This window comes from Harmonia axyridis, chromosome 5 (assembly GCF_914767665.1).
Source record: "Harmonia axyridis chromosome 5, icHarAxyr1.1, whole genome shotgun sequence".
Taxonomy (NCBI): Eukaryota; Metazoa; Arthropoda; class Insecta; order Coleoptera; family Coccinellidae; genus Harmonia; species Harmonia axyridis.
Window position 1 is genome coordinate 4,931,228 of NC_059505.1, and position 27,092 is coordinate 4,958,319.

At 35.4% G+C, this 27,092-nt stretch overlaps 1 protein-coding gene across 4 annotated transcripts in view; it reads left to right on the top strand.

The window, feature by feature from the left end:
- Positions 1-27,092, top strand: part of LOC123679831 (serine-rich adhesin for platelets) — a 56,278-nt gene that overhangs the window by 7,330 nt on the left and 21,856 nt on the right. For all 4 annotated transcript variants that reach the window (XM_045617344.1, XM_045617346.1, XM_045617347.1 and 1 more), the window contains exon 2: positions 25,517-25,600. In XM_045617344.1, coding sequence (XP_045473300.1) covers positions 25,528-25,600 — 73 coding nt within the window. In that variant the 5' untranslated portion in view covers positions 25,517-25,527. The remainder of the gene's footprint in view (positions 1-25,516; positions 25,601-27,092) is intronic.

The window sequence follows — 27,092 nt, forward strand, 5'->3', positions numbered from 1 at the left end:
TTCCGATAACCACAAAGTATTGAACCATTCATATTTCAGATTGTGCAATGATTTTTTTTAATTGTGGTTAAATGCAAGTAAAACGATAAAGGTTTCGTTCGTTATATCCTCAGACTAATAAACAGAGATAGAGGGAGCATATGTTATTTTCAGTAAGCAAATTCTGTCCCCAACATAAACTATCAAATTTGGCATGAAGCGCGCGGAAATGTCAATCGTGATACGATATTTCACTCAATTTGCGAATTTCCCCACACAGAACGCACTTCTTATGTCTCATAGTGTTGAATCTACGTTTCATATTAACTCAAATTATATTGAAATAAATACCCAAATATATCAGAAATTCAGAAAACAAACTTCAAGCGTGCCAAACGACGTGAAACAACCGATGACACTAGGAGAGCAAAAGTTGACAAACCTTGAATTTCAGCAGGTAGATACAGAAAATAATAAATATTCTGCTTATTATAAATTAGACAATTAGAAAAAATATCGGATTCCAAATATTCAAATTTGCATATTCAATTGTGAATCACTCAAATAAATATATTTCATTCAAAATAATATATATATATTTTAATGATATAGTAAAATTATGGATTCGAAAATATATCAAAATCCGACAACGTAATCTAACCATGTTGGCGGCATGTAAAAATAGGGTATACTTCCTCTATATATGTTTATTACTTTATGATTATACTTGAACTGAAAATCAAGGGAGATTCTGAATTCATTCAAAATTCGATATTTGATAAATCTACTCCTTAGGAATTGCAACAACTAAGTATTGAAAGTAAATTATATCAAGGTTAATGTTTCAAATAACCTTTCCAAGATTTTGGAATTTCAAACGGCATTTCAATACTAATACGATTATTTCAGATGAAGAACACATGTCATTCTTCAATTTGACATTTACATTTCCTCGACCTTTTTGTTGGTGAAGATTCCAAAGACATATAAAATCGTTTCGCTAAATAAAATTTATCGACCTGAATTCATAGGCAATAACTGTTTGATCTATTATATAAATCCTTCATAATCTGAAATTAATCGCATTATTTATAATGTTAAACTTCAACAAACATGCAATGGAACTCCAACAGAAATTTTCACACAAAATGTATAGTGAGTGTTTTTATTACCTCAGTCATCGAACACCCATTTCAGTAGTTATGCGTTTTTTACAATATAATCGTTTTATATCGTCTGTTTACGATAAATAGAAAAGAACGATATTCGGCCATATATCGAATCTGAGTTATTATGAAACTAAATTGAGTATTCACTATTGATTGGAAATTTTCAATTTTAGATCGAGTTTTATCACAATTTTCATTTTTCGATGTTTTGATCGTCATGACGTTATTGGATTGTCACAGTTGTTGAATTTAATCAGGTCTTTCATTGTATACCTAAGAATTGGTTATAACTTCTGGAATGAGGTCTCTCATCCAAAAATTATACCTACAACATGCTTAGAAATTACCAGGAATTAATGTGTAGAAAAGTCTTCTTTATCGACACCTATACACTGTGTCCGTAAAGTATGGAACAAATTCAATTTTTAGCTAAAAAAACCATTTTGAGAAATAATCCTGAAACACGTCGATTTTTTATTTTAATTTACCGTATTCTAAAATAATAATCTGATCTACAGGGTGCATTACTTTCGAGTAATGACGTCACCGTCATTTTTTTAAATGGAACACCCCCATTTTGTCTCAATTTTCCGATTAATCTAGCTGAGCTGATTCCAAAAATGTATCACATGTTGATTCCAATTGATACAGGGTGGACAAAACTACAATAGTTTTGTGTGTGCTCATAAAGTAACAAGTAACATTCTTTACTAGTTAAACTAACAATATTATGAAAAATACTTATTGTCTAGCGGCAATTGGTTTGAATGTAACACCCTGTAGTTTCTTACATTTTTGGATTAATAAAAATGAGCTGTTTTCTAACATGTTTGGTACTTGTGTTCTAGCAGACAGAATATGAAAGAAATTATTTCATATCAATTTATAAAAAAACATAGTCCTCTAGTTTTTGTGAAATGTCATTATTTGTTTATTGCCGCTAGACAATAAGTATTTTTGATAATTTTGTTAATTGAACTGATAAAGAATGTTACGCGTTATTTTATGAGCACACACAAAAGTATTGTATTTTTGTCCACCCTGTGCCAATTGGAACCAACATGATACATTTTTGGAATCAGCTCAGCTAGAGTAATCGGAAAATTGGAACAAAATGGGGGTGTTCCATTAAAAAAAAAATTACTTGATAGTAATCCACCCTGTATATTAGATTATTATTTTAAAATACGGTAAATTAAAGTCAAAAATCTACGTGTTTCAGGATTATTTCTTAAAATGGTCTGTTTAGCTAAAAATGAATGAAATGAGTTCGCAAAATGCTACTTTTACGCCGCAAGTCCAGTTAGACGAACAAAACGAAGCGGGAATAAAAATTGAATCGAAAATGTTCAGAACAAGTTTAAAACCAAAAAACATACTTTAATAACCGTGACTTATCGATAAATGATTCACGTCTTACTTATATAAAACCAAATTTTTTTTCGAAGCTCAGATTGATGATCTCTCCAGATCCTGAAAAACTTGTACTTCCTTCGTATGGTCTATCAGATTATAAGGCCTGGTGCAGAATTAACGGCACTTAGCTCAATCTCGCCTGTCATTTTTTTCAATATTTCCAATATAACCGTAACGCATGGAGTTATTTTTCGATTATCGGATCCGATTTCGATGTACCGTTGCCGAAATTATTGAGCTACTAGATACCCGGCATCACGAATCCTATCTCGACCATCACATCTCGGTTACGGGCCAAACTTTTTTACGCCGGCTCATAAATATCTTATTCAGAAAACCTGCAATACAGTTTCTTCAGCAACCTTTGGCGGTTTTAGCATTCTGACTCCGTGTAGAAATGCAGTAACCTTGCGGTCTGCTCGAAATTACTCGGAAACTTGACGGGTGTCCGTTGTCTGACCGAAGAAGAAGACGCGTTTTCATAGAGTCACATCCCATCTCTAGAATTGTGCGGTATTCGTGCCCGGCTTGTATACGTATGGCAATAAAAATAAATTATACGATGTTGCGTACATAAAGTACGTCAGATTCTATCGCCTTTGTAACGCATTCGAATTTAAGCGAGTCTATAGGTAACTGATAGACGGCGTGGGGCAAGAGGTTAAGATTCAGTGTTTTTCTTCTTCTTCTTATTGGACTCGGTCGCCAGAAATAAAATTGGATATTCCGATATTCCTGCTAATTGATTAAATACAATAAGAATGCAAAGACAGGAACTTTTGAACGAACCATCTTTGAAAAAATGAATATACTAGGTGATCCAACGAAAACTTCACATGAAAAACTTTTGAATGGAAAATCTTTGAAACTGAAATTTTTCAAGGATGTGAAATAATGATATTTTGTCTGAACTGCGGTTGGAAGTTTCAGCTTTCTCGGTTGCTCTTTGGTAAGAGCGCTGGACTAGTAATTCGGAGGTTGCGGGTTCGATTACCGCCCGAGGAGGTACTTTTTCCAGCGCTCTTGCCAATGAGCTACCGAGAAAGATGAAAGTTCCAACCGCAGTTCAGACGAAAAATCATTATTTCACATCCTTGGAACATTTCAGTTTCAAGGTTTTTCCAATCAAGATTTCCTGTTCGTCGGATATAATTTGACCAATGAGTAGCATAAGAATTGAGCATAAATGGGTCCTTCTAACTTTGATCAAAACCTTTTAGAAAGGGTATATATTTCAAGAGAAACTAACTTATCCCAACAGCTCGCAATTTTCTACCAGATTCAGTTTTGCCGACTGAGAAGATGCTTCACGATGACTCAAAATTACTTTAGTTTTGCAAACTGTAACTGCACAATTTTCACCATTTTCGTAGGAAATTTCAACAATTTTACTGCGTTGTTGAAGCGTGCACCGTACCATTTTTAGTAATGGCGTGGTTTCAACCTGTAAAATGTCAAAATATGACAGCTTCAAAAGTGACATCTGCCTTGATAGATGACTTATCATAATGAATCCTCTTATGGAAAACCCTACATCAATATTGATAGATGTTTTGAAGATTTCCTTCATTATCAATAATGCAAAACTCGCCTCAATCTCTTCCAACTAATTAAACACAACACTTAAATGAAATGAAACCTAATTATGCATCTTTCGTTCATCAAATGTAAACATTTTGGCTATTCAGTACTCGATAATAGCTGCGTGATTTTGGTTACGTGCTAATTATTATTCAATACCTCATAACTACACCACTTGACTTTTTTTCGAGAGCCTTCGGGGTAATTGATTTGAGTTGCGAATTTTTCAACAATTGGTCAAAATGACAACTTCCAGATGAACCTCCGTGAATTGAATTAAAAATTCAATTATCCGTATCTCATTTCCATATACATGCTTCAAAATGAAATGCTACGCTAAGCAAGTAATTTTCGAGACGCCGCCGATGATTATATTACTATCTAATTATCCCAGAATAATGATAGCCCATCTTCGATCGTAAACAAAACTAGCATCCACCGAATCACGAACATTATAATCATACAAAACTAAACAAAAAAACCCAAAGCAGAACAATACATCACAACAAAATTCCTAATATCGACAATTGATTGACACATGTCGAATCGATTCAAGAACAACACCATCTAATCATCCAGGAAGATCCTGCTCATCACCATTTTTTCAATGCAATCCAACTTAGATTAGTTCTATTTCGGTGTGTCTGTACTCTTCCGGGACTGCCTACCAAGCTAATGACACACTTTACATCGCATTGAATAATAACCAATCAAGGTGAAATTCTTGTATGACAAGATACGAAATCGCAGACTCGTTTACTCCTCCGACTTACATCATTCGAGGTCGTTTTCTTCGATGAATCATTAGAGGACTCGCTTTTTTTTTATTCCGGAGTCATTGACATCGCCAGTCAATTTCTCGTCTACGCAAACAGGTTGCAGCAGCGGAGACTCGGTTTGCTTATAATGGATCAGATTGAAGATGAGCTGAGCTGCTGCCATTGTTGGGTGGAATGATGGGTCCATTGTGTTTTTCGAATGGAAATGGACTTCGGTCCAGTGGTGGAAAGTGGTGTTATACTGTATTTTTCGCCGAGAGGGTATCTCGACCGTTGTTGGTGTCTTCAGATGCCAGATGAGTATCTTATTGGCGCTACGATCTTAAGCTAGGATGCATTATTTTTCTTTAAAGTATGTAATGTAATATCTTGCGGTTTGTGAAGTGAAGAACCTTCTCAAATTTTCAGAATAATTCAGGTCATAGGATATATAGATTCCAAGGTTGTCCAGGTCCAGAGCTAGCGGTTCCTTTAGCTAACCAATTTCTCGCAAAGCTAGCAAAATTCTTAATTACTGCTTCACTACCCATCGATGAAGGAAATACTGGTCTTGCTGGCATCACTCATGAATGTTTTGAATTTCTTGTTTCTACCTTGACTGCTTTTTAATGAAAAATGAAAAGCTGGCTTCTAAACTATCTGAAGAATCTCAAAATTTCAGCTTCGTTGGAGGTAGGTTATGAATTACATTTCCTTCAGCAACTTTGCTATCTTTTGGTAGATCTTCCTTCTGATTCTTCAGTTGCTCCTGAATGAAAGCCTCCTCCCTACTCTTCCATATTTGTCTATGTCTCACCTGAGTCACCCTGTTTTCACCTACCATCTCTCGGATAGGGTCCACCCATCTTCTTTGTGGTCAGCCTCTACTTCTCATCATCAGCTACTGTCCTGTTTGTGATGCTGATATGTGACTCATAACTTGCATATGTTTGAGTGTAACAAAAAATTGTAATCCAGTTCGATGTTTGCAAGTATCTGCCTTAAGACAGCAGAGTTGCAAAGTGTTGCTATCTTTTATTATTATTCAGATGGCTGGAGGAGGAAAAATGAATCATTGTGTCATTTGTTGAGCCTATAATTTTGACACTAGGTAGTACTCTGTGGTGAAAACAACAGGATACAACTTAAAAAGGGATTAAGTGACTTGTTTCATAAGAGCTACTCACTGCCGATGGTTTGATTATGCAGTGGAGAGATGCCCAATCGACCATTTTGCGAGCTTACGTATTATGGCTACTTGTTCCATTAAACTATGAGCTAAGGTCTGAAGGCTTATCGTAAGTAATTGCACAAGTGCATCAAAATTACCGATAATTTTGCATGACAGCGTGTTGTCATAAAAACTGCATGAGTTCATTTTCATTTTTGGAGAAAGAGCCCGACACCGAAGGTGGAGGGCTCTTTCTCCAAAAATGAAAATGACCGAATGCAGTTTTTCAAAGAAAACACGCTGGAATGCGAAATTATCCGGTCATTTTGATGCACGAGTGTAATTCGGGGGAATATTTCCCGAATAAACTGTTACATGCTAAGGTCTGCATAGAAACTATGCATCTATGAACAGAACAATTATCGCAGTGCAGTTTCGCTTCCTACAATGCAATTATCGCTGTAATTTTCGATAATTGTTCCCCACATACATAGAATTTTTGACAGGAGGGAAATATTCGATTGAATTTGTGAATAGGCTAAATCTGCCAAATGGTTTCGCAGCTATATAACTATTCATAACATTTTTTTCCAATAAAGAGCAGCTTAGTAATCTTTCAGTTGTAAGGCAATTTTTCAGTTGTAAGGATGGCTTATGCGCCATTTTGTGGGTTTTATTCTACATTCAAATTAGGGAAAATTCAAAGAGACTTCTTACAAAATATTCACCACAATCGTAGACCCGTCGCCAGCCAAATTGCTGCCCTAGGCAGAGACCCAATTTGCCGCCCGCATAGAAGTCAACTTTGCAGGATGCAAAAAATTGAAATTGTGTAATCAGGGACGTCTACCAAGAGATAAAAAATTGAAGGTATTTTGATAATAACATACCTATGGAAATGTTCATAAACAAAATAGCAACAATTCCAAACATGAAATTAAACTGATTTTGAGATTGGTATAAGAGAAACTGAACTGAATCAATATATATCTAGTTCGAATACGTCATCAGTGACGTCACCATCATAGTCCAATGATATTTCTCGAGATTAGTTTTCAGCCTGTGTGTATTCAGGCTGAGAACTGCGATTCGCACGCCCCTGCACCATTTATCGCGTACACATACAAGTGAAATATTTGCCGTTCCGTTGCAATATCAATATTTGTCAAGAAAATCTTCGTTACTGTGCCCGGTCGGGAATCGCCAGCAGTTTTACCGGAACAGAAAACATTTTTCACGTGGAATTTTTCGAGTTGGCGTAGAGAGAAGTCGTTAATCAATATTGTCTGCACTCGGCCAGTAATTGAATCCTCTCGTGCAGGTTGAAAGTATAAGTAAACAAATCGGGCGGGGGCAGAGGGGGGAAACGGAACCATAAAGGAATTTTTGCACTGCGGGCACTCAGCACTCTCCGCAGGACGCGATACGAAGGCCGGTGGCAAGAAACGGATGGAGAGGCTCTTAAATCCTTCATAATATGCAGTTAACAGCGCAGAAGGTGATTCTGACTTGGATCCGACAACGGCCGGCTAATCGTGTGTAAAATTTTCATCATATTTATTGGATACATATTATTGATATAAATATTTCAACTAAGACAGGTGTGTTACTCAAAAAGCGTTTGTGTTATTTGTTCATCGATAAATCGATGTGATTTTTGCTCTGAAAAGTTTTTACTTTTCATTAAAAAACGACAATGATCAAATTCATTGCATTTATACAATGTAAAGGGTTTTCCAATAAAAATAAGAGGTTTCGTTTCGAATAGCCCGCTATCTGGGCAGCTGTCATCTTTTGACATTAGAGTAAAAATGGAACGATACACGCGTCAACAATGAATGGCAATTGTTGAAAGTTGCTACAAAATATACTGAAGAGAAAGTTGCCACCAAATTGATTTTGCAATAAATTGATGGTTAAACCCGTCGTAAGGCAAGTTACACAATTCTTCGGTGAAAATGCTCATCTTTGACTCAATCAGCAAAAATGCGACGTAAACTATCATCATTTAGCTTTAATTCTTGCATGAGCTGTATTTTATAGATACGTAAGCAAGATCCTTACTTAGAATTTCAAATGTAGTCAAAGGACAAAGGCCAACAAGTTGAGAACGGCGACGTATAATATTTTTTGTCTCTTCTCCAACACTTCGAGCTACAGAAGCAATATTTTCTTCGGTAGATTTCTGAGTCTTGTTGATGGTTTTCAAGAAGAGTGAAATTAGTGCGAAAACAATCAATAACTGCAAGAATTGTTTGGTCACCAAGCCGATTCTGTCGACCGTAAAATGAAAAGTGTAGTGTAATTCCAATAGTGTAAATTTTGAGTGAGCTAACTCTAAAAAATTCAAAGTTAAACTTTCGTTCGCCATTTCAGCGCAAAAATGGAATAATGAATTGGCAACATCATACCGACTCAACCATTTCATCAATTCCTTACTATCCAAAATAAGAAGTTGTGCATTAATTCCAACAGAAACTATGTGAATATACAAAAGTCCTCATCATAAATCTCACCTGGTCTAGATACCTGTTATGACAGATGAGCCATAGACCATAAAAAAGTTAAAATGTCACTGTACCTTCCACACCTCAGAGTAATAAACATGGATAAAGAGAGAATCTCATTTTCAGTAAGCAAATTTTGTCCCCAACATGAACTATCAAATTTGACATGAAGCGTGCGAAAATGAAAACATATCAGTGATCGATATTTCACTCAATTCGCGAGTTTCTCTACATAGAACGCACTTATTATGTCCCATAGTGAATCAACGTTTAATATTTACCCAAATATATTGAAATAATCACCTAAATTTATCAGAAATTCAGAAAACAAACTTCAAGCGCGCCAAACGACGTGAAACAACCGATGACACTAGGAGAGCAAAAGTTGCCAAACCATGGATTTCAGCAGGTAGATACAGAAAATAATAAATATTCCGCTTATTATAAAATCGACAATTATGAAAAATATCGGATTCCAAATATTCAAAATTGCATATTTAATTGGGAATCACTCAAATAAACATATTTCATTCAATATAATATACATTCATAACGATATAGTAAAATTGTGGATTTGAAAATATATCACAATCTGACAACGTAACCTAACCTTATTGGATACATATAAAAACTGCGTATAATTTCTCTATCTATGTTCATTACTCACAGAAAATCGAATCAGTACCTAATTCTGTAATTTACCAGGTGGAAACACATAATAATCTGATTTCTTTCTGATTTCTGGTCCATTTTCCGTTCCTGTTACAAACTCTTATGCCCCGATCGCACGAGTCCGAGTTAATTATTTCTGTAAAGCTGCCGGGTACGTAGCAATGAAATAAATCGCTCACGACAAATTTCTTGCAGCAAACACAGACTTATTACAGGTGTTGTTGCCGGTGCTTTCCCGCTGAAGTGATTTATTCCGTACTGCTAAAATGAAATTATGCACGATTTCCTATGGGAGTGCCATAAACATCAGAGGAGTTATGCTGCCATGAGTTATGGTCGATCTGGTGCTTGTGCTCTGGCTTGCTGACGATTAGTTTTCTGGATAAACGCAGCTACGTTGGACCTTAGCGATTTTCTGTGAAGTTGTTTACGTTATCGAATAACATTGATAACATATCAGTCTTATTCAGCGGAATTTTCTACTACTCACCAAGAATCGAGAACATGATATTTTACATTAAACAGCTTCGAAAGTACTGGATATAACTCTCTAGAGTGATCTCTAGTTGAATACTTCTTCTTCTTCATAAAAGACAATTTGTCTGTTTTTCTTTAATGTAATCTCCTCTATTATAAATAATCGTTCCATCTTCTTCTTGGTTGTCCCACACTTCTTCTGCTGATGTTGATTTTTGTATGTATGTATTCAACTTATGTTTCCTGTTTTTCACCCATACTCCGAAATTTTCTACCTTTCATATGCGTCTTATGTTCTGACTGGATTCCCTGTCCCATTATGTTTTTCCCGCTATTTTTTTTTCATGATCTTCATCTCGCTCTAGATAACTCTGAGTTTCTAGTCTTCTCTCAGCGGTGTAAGTTATTGCTGGTGTTACTACTGACTTATACTAGTTTGTCTAACGAAAACTGAACACCTCGATTTTCCAACTGGCTTCAAGTACCTGTTTCCTTACGTCCTCTTCTATCTTGTTGTCACTTGATAATCTAATTCCTAGGTATACAATATCCATTACCTGTTCTACCATCTTGTTGTCAATTTCTGTTTGCACCTTATGAGAATAATAAAGATTTCGTTTTCTCTCCTGAGATTTTCATATTGAATTTTTTGGTGGTGTCAAACATATTATCATAAAATAATATTCATTGATTATCTTCAAAATGGCCAGACCATCAACAGCGATTATTATATAGCATTATTGGATCGTTTAAAGGCTGAAATCGTTAAGAAACATCCCCATTCGAAGAAAAAAAGGTGCTGTATCATCAAAATAATGCGCCGTGTAACAAATCCATGAAAACAATGGCACAATTGCATGAATTGGGCTTCGAATTGCTTCTGCATCCACCGTATTCGCCAGATCTGGCCCCCAGCGACTTTTTCCTATTCTCAAACCTTAAAAGAATGCTCGCTGAAAAGAAATTTAGCGCCAATGAAGAAGTAATCGCCGAAACTGAGGCCTATTTTGAAGCGAAAGACAAATCGTACTACAAAAATGGTATCGGAAAGTTGGAAGATCGCTATAATCGCTGTACCGCCTTCGAAGGCAACTATGTTGAATAATAAAATCGAATTTTGCCAAAAAAGTATGTTTTACTATGGTAGACTGGGAACTTTTCAATTGGCCTGTTATGAAGTAATCTCTGCAGCTTTCAGGACCATGTCATCAGTATAGCATCATATTTTTAATTCCCCATTACCCATTGTATAAATTTTTGTTTTGTTTTGACATGTTTCATCATTTTGTCTAAGATTATGCTGAATAATACAATTCGAATAAATATGTCCAAATATTTCAAAGGCTCATATTCAAAATTGAGCAACCAAGTATTCTCGATTTGGTTAATATTTTCTGCTCATCTGCTTTGAGTTATATCCTTCTCCATTTTAACCAACAACCGAAGGCAATAATTCCATTTTAATGGACCGTTTAATACGTTTTGATTAACGACAAACTGAAGATCCTCAAACGCCTTGTCCATAATTAGATTCTACGCAGGTAAAGAACATCCTAAGAATGTGAATAATTCAGAATCAATTATAAGGCGTCCGCCTCTGTACCGAATATTTCGGAAATTCCAATGGCACCACTCAAATCGGCCATTGAATAATTCAGACAAACCTGTGATTTCTTCATGGGTGGGTAACCGTTCAGCAGATTCAACTTTGGGAAGAAATTGGACGAACGTGACGTATTTTTTAAATTTCACCAGTAAAAACCCTGGTAATATTGAGCAGGCTGCATTAAAATCGCGAATGACATTCTTAAAAGTTGGAATATTCGAGACCTAATAGCCTCAGTTGTTCGATTTGTATGCAACGTGCGAAATGAGGTTATAAGTTTCTCGTCATTGGCGTTTATGCAAAATAGATACAACATCAAGTTGAATTTGTAGTTGAAGTGTGCATTCTTTCGGCATTCTGGTGGACTTCTAACAAGGTAACGATTATTGTGTCATTTGAATTGTTACGATTCGATAAGACTCGATATTGGAAACAGTAAATTTCCCGGTTGGTTTGCGATCAGCTGTCACATAATGATTATGCTCTGACACTCACCCAAATCCATATGAACTCTCATTACCGCAGTATTGCTTTTTTGCTGATATCCAATAAAATCAAGCTCATATTATAGTAGACAATATGAAACAGTTTGATTACTATTATATCAAAACTGTTTGCCAGATACTGAAATTTCTAACACTAGATATGTTGAGAGTGTGCACGTCTATTCTGCATGTGTTGTTGTTGTTGGATTCATAACTTCAGATGTTGAGGCTTCACTATGATTCTCCAATGTCAGGAATACAATTTCATTTGCACCTAGAATTATCATAGTCTTTTGTTTTCACGAGTAGTTTAAATGTAGCCTTCAGCGACCTAATTAGATCTCCAGCCACCATATCTTTTCACAGTCGAAGAATCAGCTCCAGAAACATTCAAAGGATCGACTGCAGACTTTGCCAACCTGAAAGAGAAAGAGCGCCCAAAAATAGTTAAACTCCTTTGTCTAGTGTGGTTTCCTGGTCACTCGGGCATTAAAGGAAATTAAGAGACCACACTTTCTAGAAAAGGAGCACAGACTCTTTTCATTAGTCCAGAACCTTTCTGTGGTAAAGGAAAAATTTTTCAGGAGAAGGAAAATCTCTGGCGGAATCTTCTTAGGTCATACCTTAGCAAAAAGTATCTTCGAAAATTTTATACTGCAAGATTGAAGTAGTATCTGGATCTTAGCAAAAATATGTTACACTCCCCACTGGATTCCTTATAGGGCATTTCCGCCTCAGGAAGCACCTCATTAGAATGACTTGAAACGACGAGTGCAAATTATACAGGGTGAAGAAAGAAACTCCGCATCACCTGGTAATGGAATGCCTCACTATCACTAGCCAACGCAAAAAATGCTTTGGACAAGAGACTTGTAGAAGTGAGGAAGTAAACTCCTTGAAGCCATCCCAGATACTGAAGTTCATTAGAACTCTGGAACTATGACGACAAATGGCAAGAACAGCTCTGATAGGGGACACAATAGACCATAAGGTCCAATGAAACTCCCCTTGAATCATAATCTAATCTAAATCTTGTATTAGGCAAGTGGAGAAACTGGACAATAAGTCTTGGAATATGATATTCACACCAAAAGAATGTTTGATGCGTAAGGTCTTATTTCAGTATATTTTCTGACCAAATCTACGAATTCAATTCCTGATGTTACAAGAATTCTCGTCACTACTTTGTCTTGGTATATCCATCTTCATAAACACTGAATATTTTAGGCTTCTACCCATTTAATTTTCTTTTCAGGAAAGGAATTGACATACTTTTTGATGTCAACATTCTTTCTAATCGAAATTATTGTTCTCAACATTGCGTTTAAACGTGTATCATACCCTTTTTGTATCAAACCTAAATCAGAAATTCAAGAACAATGCCGCAAATGACTTTTAGATCCAATTGTTGTTTACAAGGTGAACAATACCGAACACAACATCGATCCATAAATAATCCCATCGAAATAAAAAGATACAGACATAGAAGACACACACATCTTCGTAGCATCAAACAGCGAAATGAAAGGTTAGAAAAAGTGGCGTTCCCGAGTACGGAGCCTGCCCTTTTCATTCCCATTAAAGTAACGTTCGCTTTTTCAGAGCCCACTATGTCAAAAGAACCGGATCCATCTGAATAAAACATTGACGATTCCGTTCTTATAGAAGTCTCGCAACAATATTTCTTCTTATAATTCCTCCTATTTAGTTTTATTTCGAAGGAGAAGAGCGAAGAACATCCCATCATCTGAGAACGACATTTGTAGCATTATAAATTTCATTCCGGAGACAAATTAAAAATTTGTTCTGCGTACTTGGGATGGCTGGTTAAAAATAGATGTCGTTAGTAAAGTGCAGCTTGATGGATGGTCTCATGTCGAGAAATTGCAGTGGTATTAAATTCATTTCTTTAGTTCCCGTATTAGATGGTATCTGATGTAATTTGTAAGGATTTGTAAGACTTAGGCTACTACTAGTACCGACCTTATTAAAATAGTAATACTATTTTACAAGATCCGATAAATGGCATTTTGCAATAATCAAATGATCACTAAATAGTAGATAGGCTGTTGCCTTTCAAGCGTGAATGTCATTTTAGCCAAGCTTGTTCTCCCTGGCTGATATACCTACCATTGAAGTTGTTGAATGCTCGTCATTTTAGGGCGATTGTCTTCTTAAGTGGTTGCAGCCTTCTTGGAAGATGATTGCACGCTTGTATTTATTGTTTTGTGTTCGAATCTGACAGGTGGTATGGACCGTTTAAAACAAAATTAATAAAACAAAATTTTCTTCATGGGACAAGTGCTTGTAAATTCTGTTTATCCCAAATATCCCATTTACATATATAAGTGCTGAACGTTTTGGAGACTCTTGAATAGATCATCTTGCATTCAGTAGATGACTAAAGTACTTACTGCGAATTCTCTTTATGTCTTTTACTATCAACTCATTAACTGATTATGCTTGACTTGAAATGACAATGTTGGCTAAAGCCATAGCAATAAAAATTGTTGGATCAGATTGATATTTGCTCACCAATTCGTTATCGTAGGGCTAAATCTAAAAATACTAGGTAACGGATGTTTTGAGCTGCATGAGAAATTTCGATAGTTATTGTCTATGGTTTGACAGTTGACAATGTGAAACTGTGTTGACATTTCTTTTCATTGAGGTTTGGCAATTCATCATGAATCGTTTAACACCAGAACAATGCTTGCATTTAGTAGAAGACTAAACTGTACTTACTGCGAATTCTCTTCGACTGTCTTCTATTATCCACTGTATATGTTCTTCCTGAAATGACAATGTCGGCTAAAGCCATAGCAATAAAAGTTGTTGGATCAGATTAATTTTTGGTCAGAAATTCATTATTGTAGTGCAAAATCTCAAAATAATAGGTAACGATTTGAGCAGCTTCATGAGAAGTTTCTATAGTTGTTGTCTCTGGTGAATGTGAAAACTGTGTTGACATTTCTTTTCATTAAGGTTTGGCAATTCCTCATGAATCGTTTAACTCCAGATCAACGTTTCCAAATTGTGGAAATTCGTGCAATAATTGATCTTTTTCGCATTAATTTTACTCTTCTCGATTCAAAACCATCAACAAGACAAAGAAATGTGCGCACCGAAGAGAATATTGCTGCTAAAGAGCGAAATGTTGAAGAAGACGGCGAAAAGTCGATACGTCACCGTTCTCAATTTGTTGGTCTTTGTCCTTCATCTACGTGGAAAATTTCACAGACAATCCTCAAGCCAGTAACAAATCACCTTTACATCCACTAAAATTGACAGTTTGATGCAGTTCACACACTGGTGGCATCAGAGCCGCTGCTATGAGCGGCAAACCTAACATTTTGCCGGGGCGCCAAATTGTAGGGGCTCAAAGTCAGTTAATAAAACAAGGTATACCTACTTTTTGACATGAAATGTTTTCTTAGTGAAAAAACCACTCTTTGTAGTAAAATAATAAAATTGCCAAGAGCCATTTTTTTTTCAAATCGAATAGGCGCTCTCAACTATATTACACATTATAAGTCCTGAAATGCACCTTTAAAATATAGAATAGGCGCTCCCAACTAGCAATGAAAATACAAGTAGGTAATAAATCCACCTTTAAGATCTATTTCTTATACCATAGAGAGCCGTACTTTTTTTTTAATGAAATCGACAAACGTCCTCTGATTAATTTGACAAGGTGATTTTAAGTTGAAAAATACGTTTTCATATGAAATTGAAAAGATGCCTGGGAGGAATAACAGAGGCTCCCTCAAAAAATCCAGATAAAAAACAAAGCAGGGCGACGAAATTTTGTCTAGCGGTGGCCCTGGGTAGCATCATCGGTCCTCATTCATTTCGAAATGGGAAAGGAACTGCAGGTAACGGTAAATGACGAACGCAATCGAGTCACGCTAATTTTTGGTTTCCAAAATCAAGTCAAATGTCGAGGACATTGATTTCCAACAAGGCTCTAACTTGCTTACAGTGCGCCTAACAATAAATTTATTGCAACATCAATTTGGTGATAACATTATTTCCAGAAGTGGTCCTATTAACTGGCCCTCTCGCTCGTGCGATTTAACGCCTTTCGATTATTTTTCATGGGTCTATGTTGAGTCATTGGTTTATGCCGACAAACCAGCAACTCTTGAAGCATTGGAAGACAATAGTCGAACCACCACTGAAAAAATTGAATTATAATAATGAAAAATTCATTTCAACAATATCTCTTTTTTATTATTATTGAAAGTACCCAAACTCTGGAAAACACAGCCATTAAACAACAGACTGGCGTCATTTATGAGGTAACAATAATGAAGACTGAAACTCCTAGAGTAAGAGAGAGAGAATATGCTCAGAAAAGATTCGTCTTCAAGCCGGCAAATTTCAAATGCTAATCACATCGGAAATCAAATCTTCCGCTCCGAGCCTAACAGATAACGCGATCTAGGAAGCCTCGAGCACGATACCTCGGATTTCCCTGCCTCACTTCAAATTGAAACATCCGAACGAGCCTGGAGATGCACAAAATCGATCAGGATACACGATCTGCTATGTATTTATGGGCGGCATGGCAACGTATAATTCCCGCCAAAAATGCCACGCATGCAAGGCGAGAACCCGCACAAAAACTCACGATATTACAGCCCAAATCAGGAAGAGCATAGCGGATTGAGATGTTATACCGTGATTAGTGTGCCGTGATTAGTCCATTATGCCATTTCGTTCTACGGTGTGGCAAAGCCAACTTTATAGTTAGCGAGGAGGTAATATAATAAACAATAATTCCCGTTTCTTTGCTTCCTTCGCGCAGGGCCGTCGCTGGCCAAACTGCCGCCCTAGGCAGAGACCCATTTTACCAGGGCCGTCGCTAGGCAGGGTAGGCGGTCGCCTAGGGCGGCAAAATTCAAGGGTGGCATTTCAAGCTTGATCAACAAAAATCATCACATGTGTAGAACTTCAAATTACCAAATGAGATTTAATTCAGTCTGCAACAACAGGAAAGAATACCGACAAATTTAACTAACATCAAAAACCATAGAAGGTCCGCATTATACATTATACTCCAAAATATCCAGATGTGGCGTGATCCCCTCATAGTGCTGTTAACGAGTTATTGACGCTAAAAAACACATGAACTCATCAGGCTTGTCGGCGTTCCCTCTACGTTGCCGAATTTTATTGCCACTTGGGGTTCTGGATTATTTTCTTTTAAATTCCCTAATCAGTATGTTGATTGATCAAAAGGAATGCAAAATATAAAAAAAAAACGATTCTATTTCATCACTTCCAACTGATACTTCTCAAGAAATATAAGAAGTTTTATTATTTCATACGACATTCCATTATTTTATAATATCCTTCACTATTTTTCATCAAATTAACTAGTGTGGGAGTGAGCGCATTCGAATTAAATAATGGTTCATTATTTGCCGCCCCTCCAGAGTGGGCCCTGCAGTTTCAGGTTCCTAGCTCAGTTTCGATTTTAGAAAAAGATTGAAAATTTGTTTTTTTTTTTGTTTATGATTATCGAGAATAATGAATGAATGAATGAATCATTATTTTATTTGACTTCGCCCACGCCCAACACTAATTAATTTGATATAAAAAATAAAGAATATTATAAAATAATGGAATGTCGTATGAAATAATAAAACTTCATATATTTCTTGAGTAGTATCAGTTGGAAGTGATGAAATGGAATCGTTTTCTTATATTACGCATTCCATTCTGAGGAATCAACATTCTGATTAGGTAATTGAAAAGAAAATAATCCAGAACCCCAAGTGGCAATAAAATTCGGCAACGTAGAGGGAACGCCGACAAGCCTGATGAGTGCATGTGTTTTTTTAGCGTCAATAACTCGTAAACAGCACCATGAGGGGATCACGCCACATCTGGATATTTATGAGTATAATGTATAATGCGGACCTTTTATGGTTTTTGATGTTAGTTAAATTTGTCGGTATTCCTTCCTGTTATTGCTGACTGAATTAAATCTCATTTGATAATTTGAATTTCTACACATGTAATTTTTGTTGATCAAGCTTGAAATGCCGCCCTTGAATTTTGCCGCCCTAGGCGACCGCGTATCCTGCCTACCCCCTAGCGACGGCCCTGCCTTCGCGGGAACCTGCGAAACGCGGGATTATTGCTGGAAATTCTCTTCCCACAGATCGTTTTCATTAGGACGATGGCCAATAATAAATATGTTTATGGATTCCCAGTAACGTAGCCAATTTTACCGTTACCTCCTTCTGCATGATCTATAAGTGTTCCTACTGTATAAATTTACAAGACGAGTTTGCAAGAACATAGGGTCACTAGTACTTGACATCACGAGAATCTCGGAGGAGATGGAAAAATCACGCATACTCGATTGCAACTCTGATCTTTTGATTTTTTTTTCCATGGCGAATTGCTGGAAGACATGAAATTCTATCGGTTGATTTGTTACGGGTCATTTTGAAGCATCGGGAAAAATTCCACCGTATTTGAACGTATTGGAGCTTAGCGAACGACTCTTTCAAGGATTATATAACTCATGTTTTGATGAACCAATAGAATCCATAAATTTCCCATAGTTACGTCGTAGAGATAAGTGAGTATACACCTAGACAACGTGGTATAATCGTTATGGTGTTTCGCCTCTTGCCATATTGGGATCATTTCCATAGAAACTTTCTTGGACATTCGCCAAAAAAAATAAAAGTCAATCTCAGTGAAATATCATTGAATTATCAAGATGCAGTGCTTTGGTTATAGTTATCGAAATCATTCGTTATATAATCGATTTCGTAGTTATTAATTTTTTGTATTTATATATCTTATCTTCAATTAGGGACACCAAATGTTATCATGAAAGAAATGAATCAAAATCGAACTTGAATTAACTCAGAATTATCCTATTCTCGTTGTACGAAACGTACAGTCAAATTCACTCGTAAAACATAATTTGGAGTACCTCAAAATGAAAAGTGAGGTGAACTCAAAACAGATAATCTAACAAATAAACATTTTGCAAAAAATGCACCTCCTCGCTGTACTCAATTTCGATCATCTCGGTACGGCCGTATACAAGATAACTCTCGAACAAAAAGACCTAGAAACTTTGAAATATTCACGGTAGGTTCGATCTCGAATACCTCAGTTAAAATCGAAAATGGGAAAAATCTGACTCGTATTTCTGGACGAAAATTCGAAAAAGCTATCGAAACATTTCGAGACAACTATTATGTTATAAAATGCATACAGAGAATCACAGCCTACACTGAAATCAATACCAACGTTCAGAAAAGATTTCATAATTGAATTGATTAATTTTTTTACCTCCATTAAGGAATAAAGAATAAAATTATCAATAATTCATTAGCTGTAAAATGAAACCGAAAGTTTCATCTTCAATAAAGTTATTTTGAATATGAATGAAAATTACACTCCTACTGTTTCATCTGTCTTGTCGTTCAGATTTAAACATAAAGTTACCAGAAATTAGTTGTAAAACGCATTATTGAATGCACGGTGAAAGATCCTCGAAATGCCACCGATGTCAAAACCTGCACAAACTGTTATTCCGTGGGAACAGGTTTCATTTTCGAACGGTTTGTAAATACATTTAGTACCATCAGTTTTTCCACCAATTAGCCTTAAGGTTATTTGCATGTCTGGTAAATATAATTGCTGCATAAATAAAACCCGTAAGATGATTGTCTTGTGTGTGCATCTTTCCGAAAAAAGAAGTTCTATTTGAATATGTTAATTCGACGGAATCCGAACCCATAAATATTGATGAGGTCACCAGATCAAGTGTGTGGAAAAATCTGAAAAAAAAAATTGTTTAAAAAATTTTATGCGATAAGATTAGATATCCAATTAATTATAACAGTAACGTTTCTCAAGCTCGAGGTGAATTGGATATTGCATCGTAAAGGAAACCATTCAGGCGTAAGAAATGTAACAACAAAAGCGAATCGAATTTTTATCAGGTAAATTTGTGGTACAACTTGGTTTGACGTCAATAACGAAATTCCAAATAGCTTCAAAAACGGGCTAATTGAAAAGTCCCCGGTCTACCATAGTAAAACACATTTTTTGGCAAAATTCGATTTTATGATTCAACATAGTTGCCTTCGAGGGCGATACACCGATTATAACGGTCTTCCAACTTTTCGATTTCATTTTTGTAGTACGATTTGTCTTTCGATTCAAAAAAGGCCTCAGTTTCGGCGATTACTTCTTCATTGGCGCTGAATTTCTTTCCAGCGAACATTTTTTCGAGGTCTGAGAACAGGAAAAAGTCGCTAGGGGCCAGATCAGGCAAATACGGTGGATGCAGAAGCAATTCAAAGCACAATACATGCAATTTTGTCATTTAAATAGCTTCAAACACTGGTCAGAATCATTACCATCGTTGTTGCTTTTGATCGAATTTGAGCTCGCGCGGCACCCATTTTGCACACAGCTTTCTCATGTACAAAAATTCGTGAATGAATGATTGCACGTTCAGATTATATCTTCACAATGTCTGCTATCTCGATCAACTTCACTTTACGGTCATTCAAAATTATTTTGTGAACTTTTTTGATTTTTTCGTCAGTGACAGCCTCTTTTGGGTGTCCACGGTGTTAGCCGTCTTCGGTGCTCATTTCATCACGTTTAAACTTAACATACCAATCAATGATGTTTGATTTTCCTGGTGCAGACCACGGAAACTCTCTATCAAGCCAAGATTTTGTTTCAATTGTATTTTTCCCTGCAAAAAGCGATATTTTATCAGCATACGATATTTTTTTTCTTCTTTCAAATAACAAAAGTAGCTACACTCACAACGCAATATCTTACAAACAAATGGTTGGACTGCTGTCAAATTTGGACATGTATCGTTTGAAGGTTGGTACTAACTAAAAGTCATATGGATTTAATACTTTTACTGCCATCTATGTATCAGACCGGGGACTTTTCTATTGGCCTATTATTCCTTAATTTCGGAAAAATAGTATCAAAAATAATACTGCAAAACGAAAATTAAATACCTTATACATCAAATATTTTTTGACAACGTAAAAAATTTTCAGCAAATTACAATTAAGTTAAGTTATTAAGCAGTCATTAAATAAAGTGAAATGCGGTATAATCGATCATAATTAATTGAGAAAGATGAAGAAATTTACTATGATCATTATTAGAATTGAGTAATTAACATCTCCTTGAAATCAAACAATCATATCAGAGTTTTTGGAAACTGAAATATTATTCACTTAATTCTTAATTCCTAATTCTTCTTTGATTATTATTAAATTGAATCGGGTTTGAGTGCAGTGGTCGCCCATTAAAAATAATTGAGGAAACGTCAAACATTTTTTAGACATTTTATAATGACGATCCCATGATGTCTTCAGTCGGAAAGGCAAAGACAAATTTTTTATTCAAATTCATAACTGAAATTTAAAAGCCATCTATCGGATTAGGATGTTACAAACTGGTTTAGGTTGACATAAATTTTGAATTCTGCTTGAAGCAGATGATTTGTGCTCAAGAAGATACATAAAGAGATGCTCTGCCTTTCTAATTTATCACTTTGATATCCAAGATGAGGTGATTGACCAGAATATTTAATGCTGTTTATGAATAAGAGGATAAGGTTGCGAAATGTTTGATGGTTCATTCACTTATCTCTGAATTAATCTTATCACGCTTGTTGAATTGCTTGTCTCTTCAGGTTTGAGTTAACTGTAGCTGGAATAAAACTTCCAACCATTTACAGGGTTTTTCATTGAAAGGTTTCAATTTGAATAGTTGAGCTAAAAAACAACTGACAATATTTTTACTGTAGCCCGAAACCTCGGCTTTGTCGATTCCTCATCGATCTTAGGAATTGGGCATTTTTTAAAGCCAGAAGAGCCTCGAAGAGATGATCATCACAATTAGCCACTGAGATCGAAGGATTTACCAACCTTAAATTTTTTTCTTTGGGATCACATGAAATATAAGTTATATGCCAATGCTCCACATTCGATTTAAGACCTTAAAGATGTAATTCGAGATATCAGGGACATACAGCTGTAAATTTGCGAATTGGTCATGAAAAATTTATAGATTTCTCTTGAAAGATGTTTTTTTAATATCAGAATGAAACCTCTTATTGGAAAACCTTTTATCTATAAGGTGATTCAATTTTCACAAAATCAACTTGAGCCATGAATTATTTAGGCAATTTTAATTAAGAAGAGTATTGTGTTTCCACATTTTACTTTAAATTGCATAAATATTTCATCGGCCTTATAGTAGTGTCTTCTTGACGTTTAATCACACAGAGAATTACCATAATCAAAGTTAATCAAATTCTTTTTATGCCTTTTCTCACAATTTCAGCACATCATTAACACTTCTGGAATCACTCAATTTGACAGTCATTGGTGATAATTATGAGTAGTAATTAAAATAACTAATTTCATGAGAGATGTGAAGCTGCAATTTTTGCCAGTCTTGTGTGAAGCGCGTTCGAATATCCACTGAGATAAGCTAGATGTTAATCTCAGACACCTCTTTAGTAGTTGAGAAAGGTTAGTTTCATAGGATAGTCCGTCTAGCAACCTGTTAAACACGCTGATGGAAGAGCTGTTAGGTCCTTTGCATCTTCAATAACCGGACATATTCTCACATTCACTGGACAAATATTTGCCCAAGAAATATACCGAATATGGTACCGGTAGAAAAGATCCTGACTATGGGAAAAGATTTGGCTGTTTGGTTACAGGTTTATTTAAGGAGTTATTGTAGAACGGCAAAACCACGCCTCCGGCCAAGGTGTCAAATTCACAGACAAACACCGGTGCTCCGTTGTGTGCCCGGTAATCAGCTAACTAGATTGGTGTGCAAACACAACCTGGATGGAAGTTAAATACAATCGGCGAAATTGAGTCACAAAAGGAAATGAACCTTGAGGCTTTCGGGCCCCACGGGGTCTCTTAAATCTGTCCGATGAATGTGACACACAAAATACAACGGTACATTATCAACACCTACTCCACAGATCGGACAGTGTTACTGTCTGGGAAACTCATGCTTCTTCCAAAATGGTCTTTCTACACCTACAGCGAATCTTTGTTGGCAGTTAGACTGGTCGACGGTCTGCGTGATACATCGAAAATGATTGAGAACCATTAGACTGAGTTCATTATTTATCTGAAAATTAACATATTTCAAAACTTGCTTTATTAAAACACATTAAACAGAATGATCGTTCGATAGCTAGTTTTTTCGATCGAGTTTGATGTATAAGATGCTCCGGGACGTAATAACACATTGAAAAATGGCTGTAGTTTTTTTCAATGATCAGAAATTATTTCTTCGTGGCATATCTTCATGAATTTTGGAGAAGGGTAGTAGTTTCATAAAAATATTATTTATTGAATGTAATTGTTATATTCCATTCAGAATATTCATTTATCTTTAAACAATAATAATGCAGAAAGCATTGATATACTTTCACGGGTTATAAATTAACAAACAAGCCACGAAGTGGCCAGTTTTTGAACGAACAAGTGTTAGAATAAGCCTTCAGAACCATTATTTTATTATAATTTCATTGAAAGTATTGGAATATATCTTTATATATAATTTAGTAAATTTTGCATTGAAAAATGTTAGTTGGTAGAAGTGTTTTCTGAATCACAAAACGTACCGAGTAAAAAAAATTCAAGAAAAAACGCTTAAAAATATTAACCAATATTTCCGTAACCACAAAACCAGCGTATTCAAGATTTTAGATGTTGATACAAAACATAGAGTAATGAACATAGATAGAGGGAGTATACGCAATTTTTACATGTCCCCAACATGGTTAGATTACGTTGTCGGATTGTGATATATTTTCAAATACATAGTTTCACTATATCGTCATGAATGTCTATTAAATTGTATGAAATATATTTTTTTAAGCGATTCCCGATTAAATATGCAAATTTGAATATTTGGAATCCGATATTTTTCCGAATTGTCGAATTAATAATAAGCAGAATATTCATTATTTTCTGTATCTACCTGCTATAATCCAAAGTTTGGCAACTTTTGCTCTCTTAGTGTCATCGGTTGTTTCACGTCGTATGGCGCGCTTGAAGTTTGTTTTATGAATTTCTGATATATTTAGGTATTTATTCCAATATATTTTGAGTTAATATGATACTTTGATTCACTTTGCGACATAAGAAGTGCGTTCTTTGTGGAGAAACTCGCGAATTGAGTGAAATATCTTATCAATGATAAGTTTTCATTTCCGCGCGCTTCATGCCAAATTTGATAGTTCATGTAGGGGACAAAATTTGCTTACCGAAAATGGCATAATATGATCCCTCTATTCATGGTTATTACTCTGAAATATGAAATAACACTTACAAGTTTCGTGCAATATTTCGATCGCATCATCAGAACCATAGACAATTAAAAAAATGATATTGGAAAGGAGTGACCCAATATTTCCCTGATAATATAACCGATCAAATCAAGTATCGTGCAAAATTTTATGTGGATAGAATCATCAAAACCGTAGAAAAACACAATATTGAAAAAAACTCAGACTGAGTTGAAATTTGGCTTGTTGCTCAAGGAATGAAAATTCCAAGGCCTTGTCAGAATCATAGAAAATTCAGAACAGAATATTGAACACAAGAGGAAACGGCTGATATGATGTTAAAAGTTTTTGGGCGCTAGTTAAATCTTCTGCCAATAGCACCCTTGGACGCCACTTGACTATAAAAGGTCGTTATGGGTGCAATTGGTGCACTTGCATTGCAACTGTAATTTCGTGGGACTGAAATTGTTAAATAAAACAAACGGTGCTACCAGTGGTACCACAGTGCATTCAAATGTGGTTAAAATTAAAGACGGAACAAGATTTTGTAGATAAAACTGTGCTTACTTCAGTCTTAAATAGTTCAAAGACCAATTCCCTGTACTTCAGTTCTATAGAAATCCCATTTTATTCAAACAGAGCTAAATCAGGTGAATCTGTTGGAGCCCCCTCTTCTGCAAATCCATTCCTACAAATCGACTAAATTATCACTCTACACACGTTCACTGCTCGAAATAATGGTAATTGTAGTAAGTTGAGCGTAAGAATAATCAATAAATTTAATAATACCAACGAACAACTAAAGTGTACGGTCTCGGTTGGGAAGTGAGCGTGAAGAATTAAAAGGTGAACAATTTTCAACAATTAAAGCAACAATTTAGCGAATTTGTCATTAGCACGACGAAACTCATCAACCTTGGATTCGATTCGGCTGTTGAAGACAGAGGATTTTGATGACAAATTATCGAAATAAAAAATCAATTAACGTTTTGTGAGATTTGGCTACCGGGTTTGGATATTTGCACTGATTCACAAACCTCTTAGTATGTTTGTTGGTTAAATAATGACGCTGCGGATCTTTGTACATCTTTTCAATATTTCCCCCATAAAGATTTATCGTTTATTTATGTAATAATTTTTTCAATTTATGTCCCACTTGGACATAACTATCTTAATTCTGAGATGTCGTCAAAAGACTCTTTCACACGAAATTGACTATTGTTCAGAAATTGTATCAATGTCTGAGGCATTTATTGAACTAAATCGGTTTTTCATGCTGCACGGATGCATTTCAGAATTTTATTGTTTTCAATTCCACAGTTTACTGACGGATTCCGTTTTTATTTCAGCAAACGCCAAGATGGCGTGGTCCCATTCAGATACTATGTGTCTGAACCTGCTGGTGCTCTTTCTGGTTCCAGTCATATATTCAGGTGAGTTTCAATTTTATTTTTTAATTTATCCAGATATCTGTGTCCAGATAAGTTAAACTCCTCACCCCTTATTACATTACAATTTGTTATGTCATTGTGTCAATCACATACATAGAGTAATAAACATAGATAGAGGGAGTATATGCAATTTTAACATGTCCCCAACATGGTTAGATTATGTGGTCGGATTGTGATATATTTTCAAATCCACAATGTATATTATATTGAATAAAATATATTTATTTCAGTGATTCCCGATTAAATATGCAAATTTGAATATTTGGAATCCGATATTTTTCCTAATTGTCGAATTTATAATAAGCAGAATATTTATTATTTTCTGTATCTACCTGCTGAAATCCAAGGTTCGGCAACTTTTGCTCTCCTAGTGTCATCGGTTGTTTCACGTCGTTTGGCGCGCTTGAAGTTTGTTTTCTGAATTTCTGATATATTTAGTTATTTATTTCAAGATATTTTGAGTTAATGTGAAACGTTGATTCACTATGGTAAATAAGAAGTGCGTTTTTTGTGGAGAAACTGGCAAATTGAGTGGAATATCGTATCACTAATATGTTTTCATTTCCGCGCGCTTCATGTCAAATGTGATAGATCATGTTGGGGATAAAATTTGCTCACTAAAAATGACATATGCTCCTTCTATCAATGTTTATAACTCTGAGGTCACATATTATTCTGAAAGTTGTCAGATATCATATCTATTTACTTTGCTTATTACAGCCTTCAATTCGAGAGAGGCTTTATCACAATTTAATAAGCAAAATATTTCATTTTTCGGTTTTACTTATATCACAAAATATCTGACAACATTCACAATATGACTGACACAATGATAACAAATTGTAGTAATACAAAGAGTGATGAATATGATTTCTCTGATTCCAGTTTCTTCGGACTAAGAACTAACAAAATCTCTCAAATAAATAGGAGATGTTTATTTCTTTGTAGTCGTGGTTGAAACAACGGTATCATCATTATCAATATCTAAGAATCGTTATCACAATTGTAGGTGGTTTCCAGATTTCCTTTCACTTTCTCTTATTCTGATATGATAAACAGAAACAATCATCTGCTACCTTAGACCGTTATTTTCGATTTTCGGTAAATTTCAAACGTCAAATGAGTCTACTTCATGAAAGTAAAGTAATACAAATACATATTAAAATTATAACATGATTGTGCCTTCTCTATCTAATATATCAACCATTTGATTTATTCGTTTTTGTCTAGAAATACAATTGCAATTGACAAAATAATGAAACCAACCAGAAAAAAGAAATAAATCATCCAAAACTGTACAAATTGACTAATCGGTAAATAAATAACAAAATTAACATAAAAACAGACGTACGTTTCGGAATTTTTTAATACACTCTTTCCTCATCAGTGTCTTATAGTTCAAAAAATTTACTGAATTTACAAACTTACAACTTGTATATTCATTTCACTAACTTGCGTTTGTGGACATCGTGGA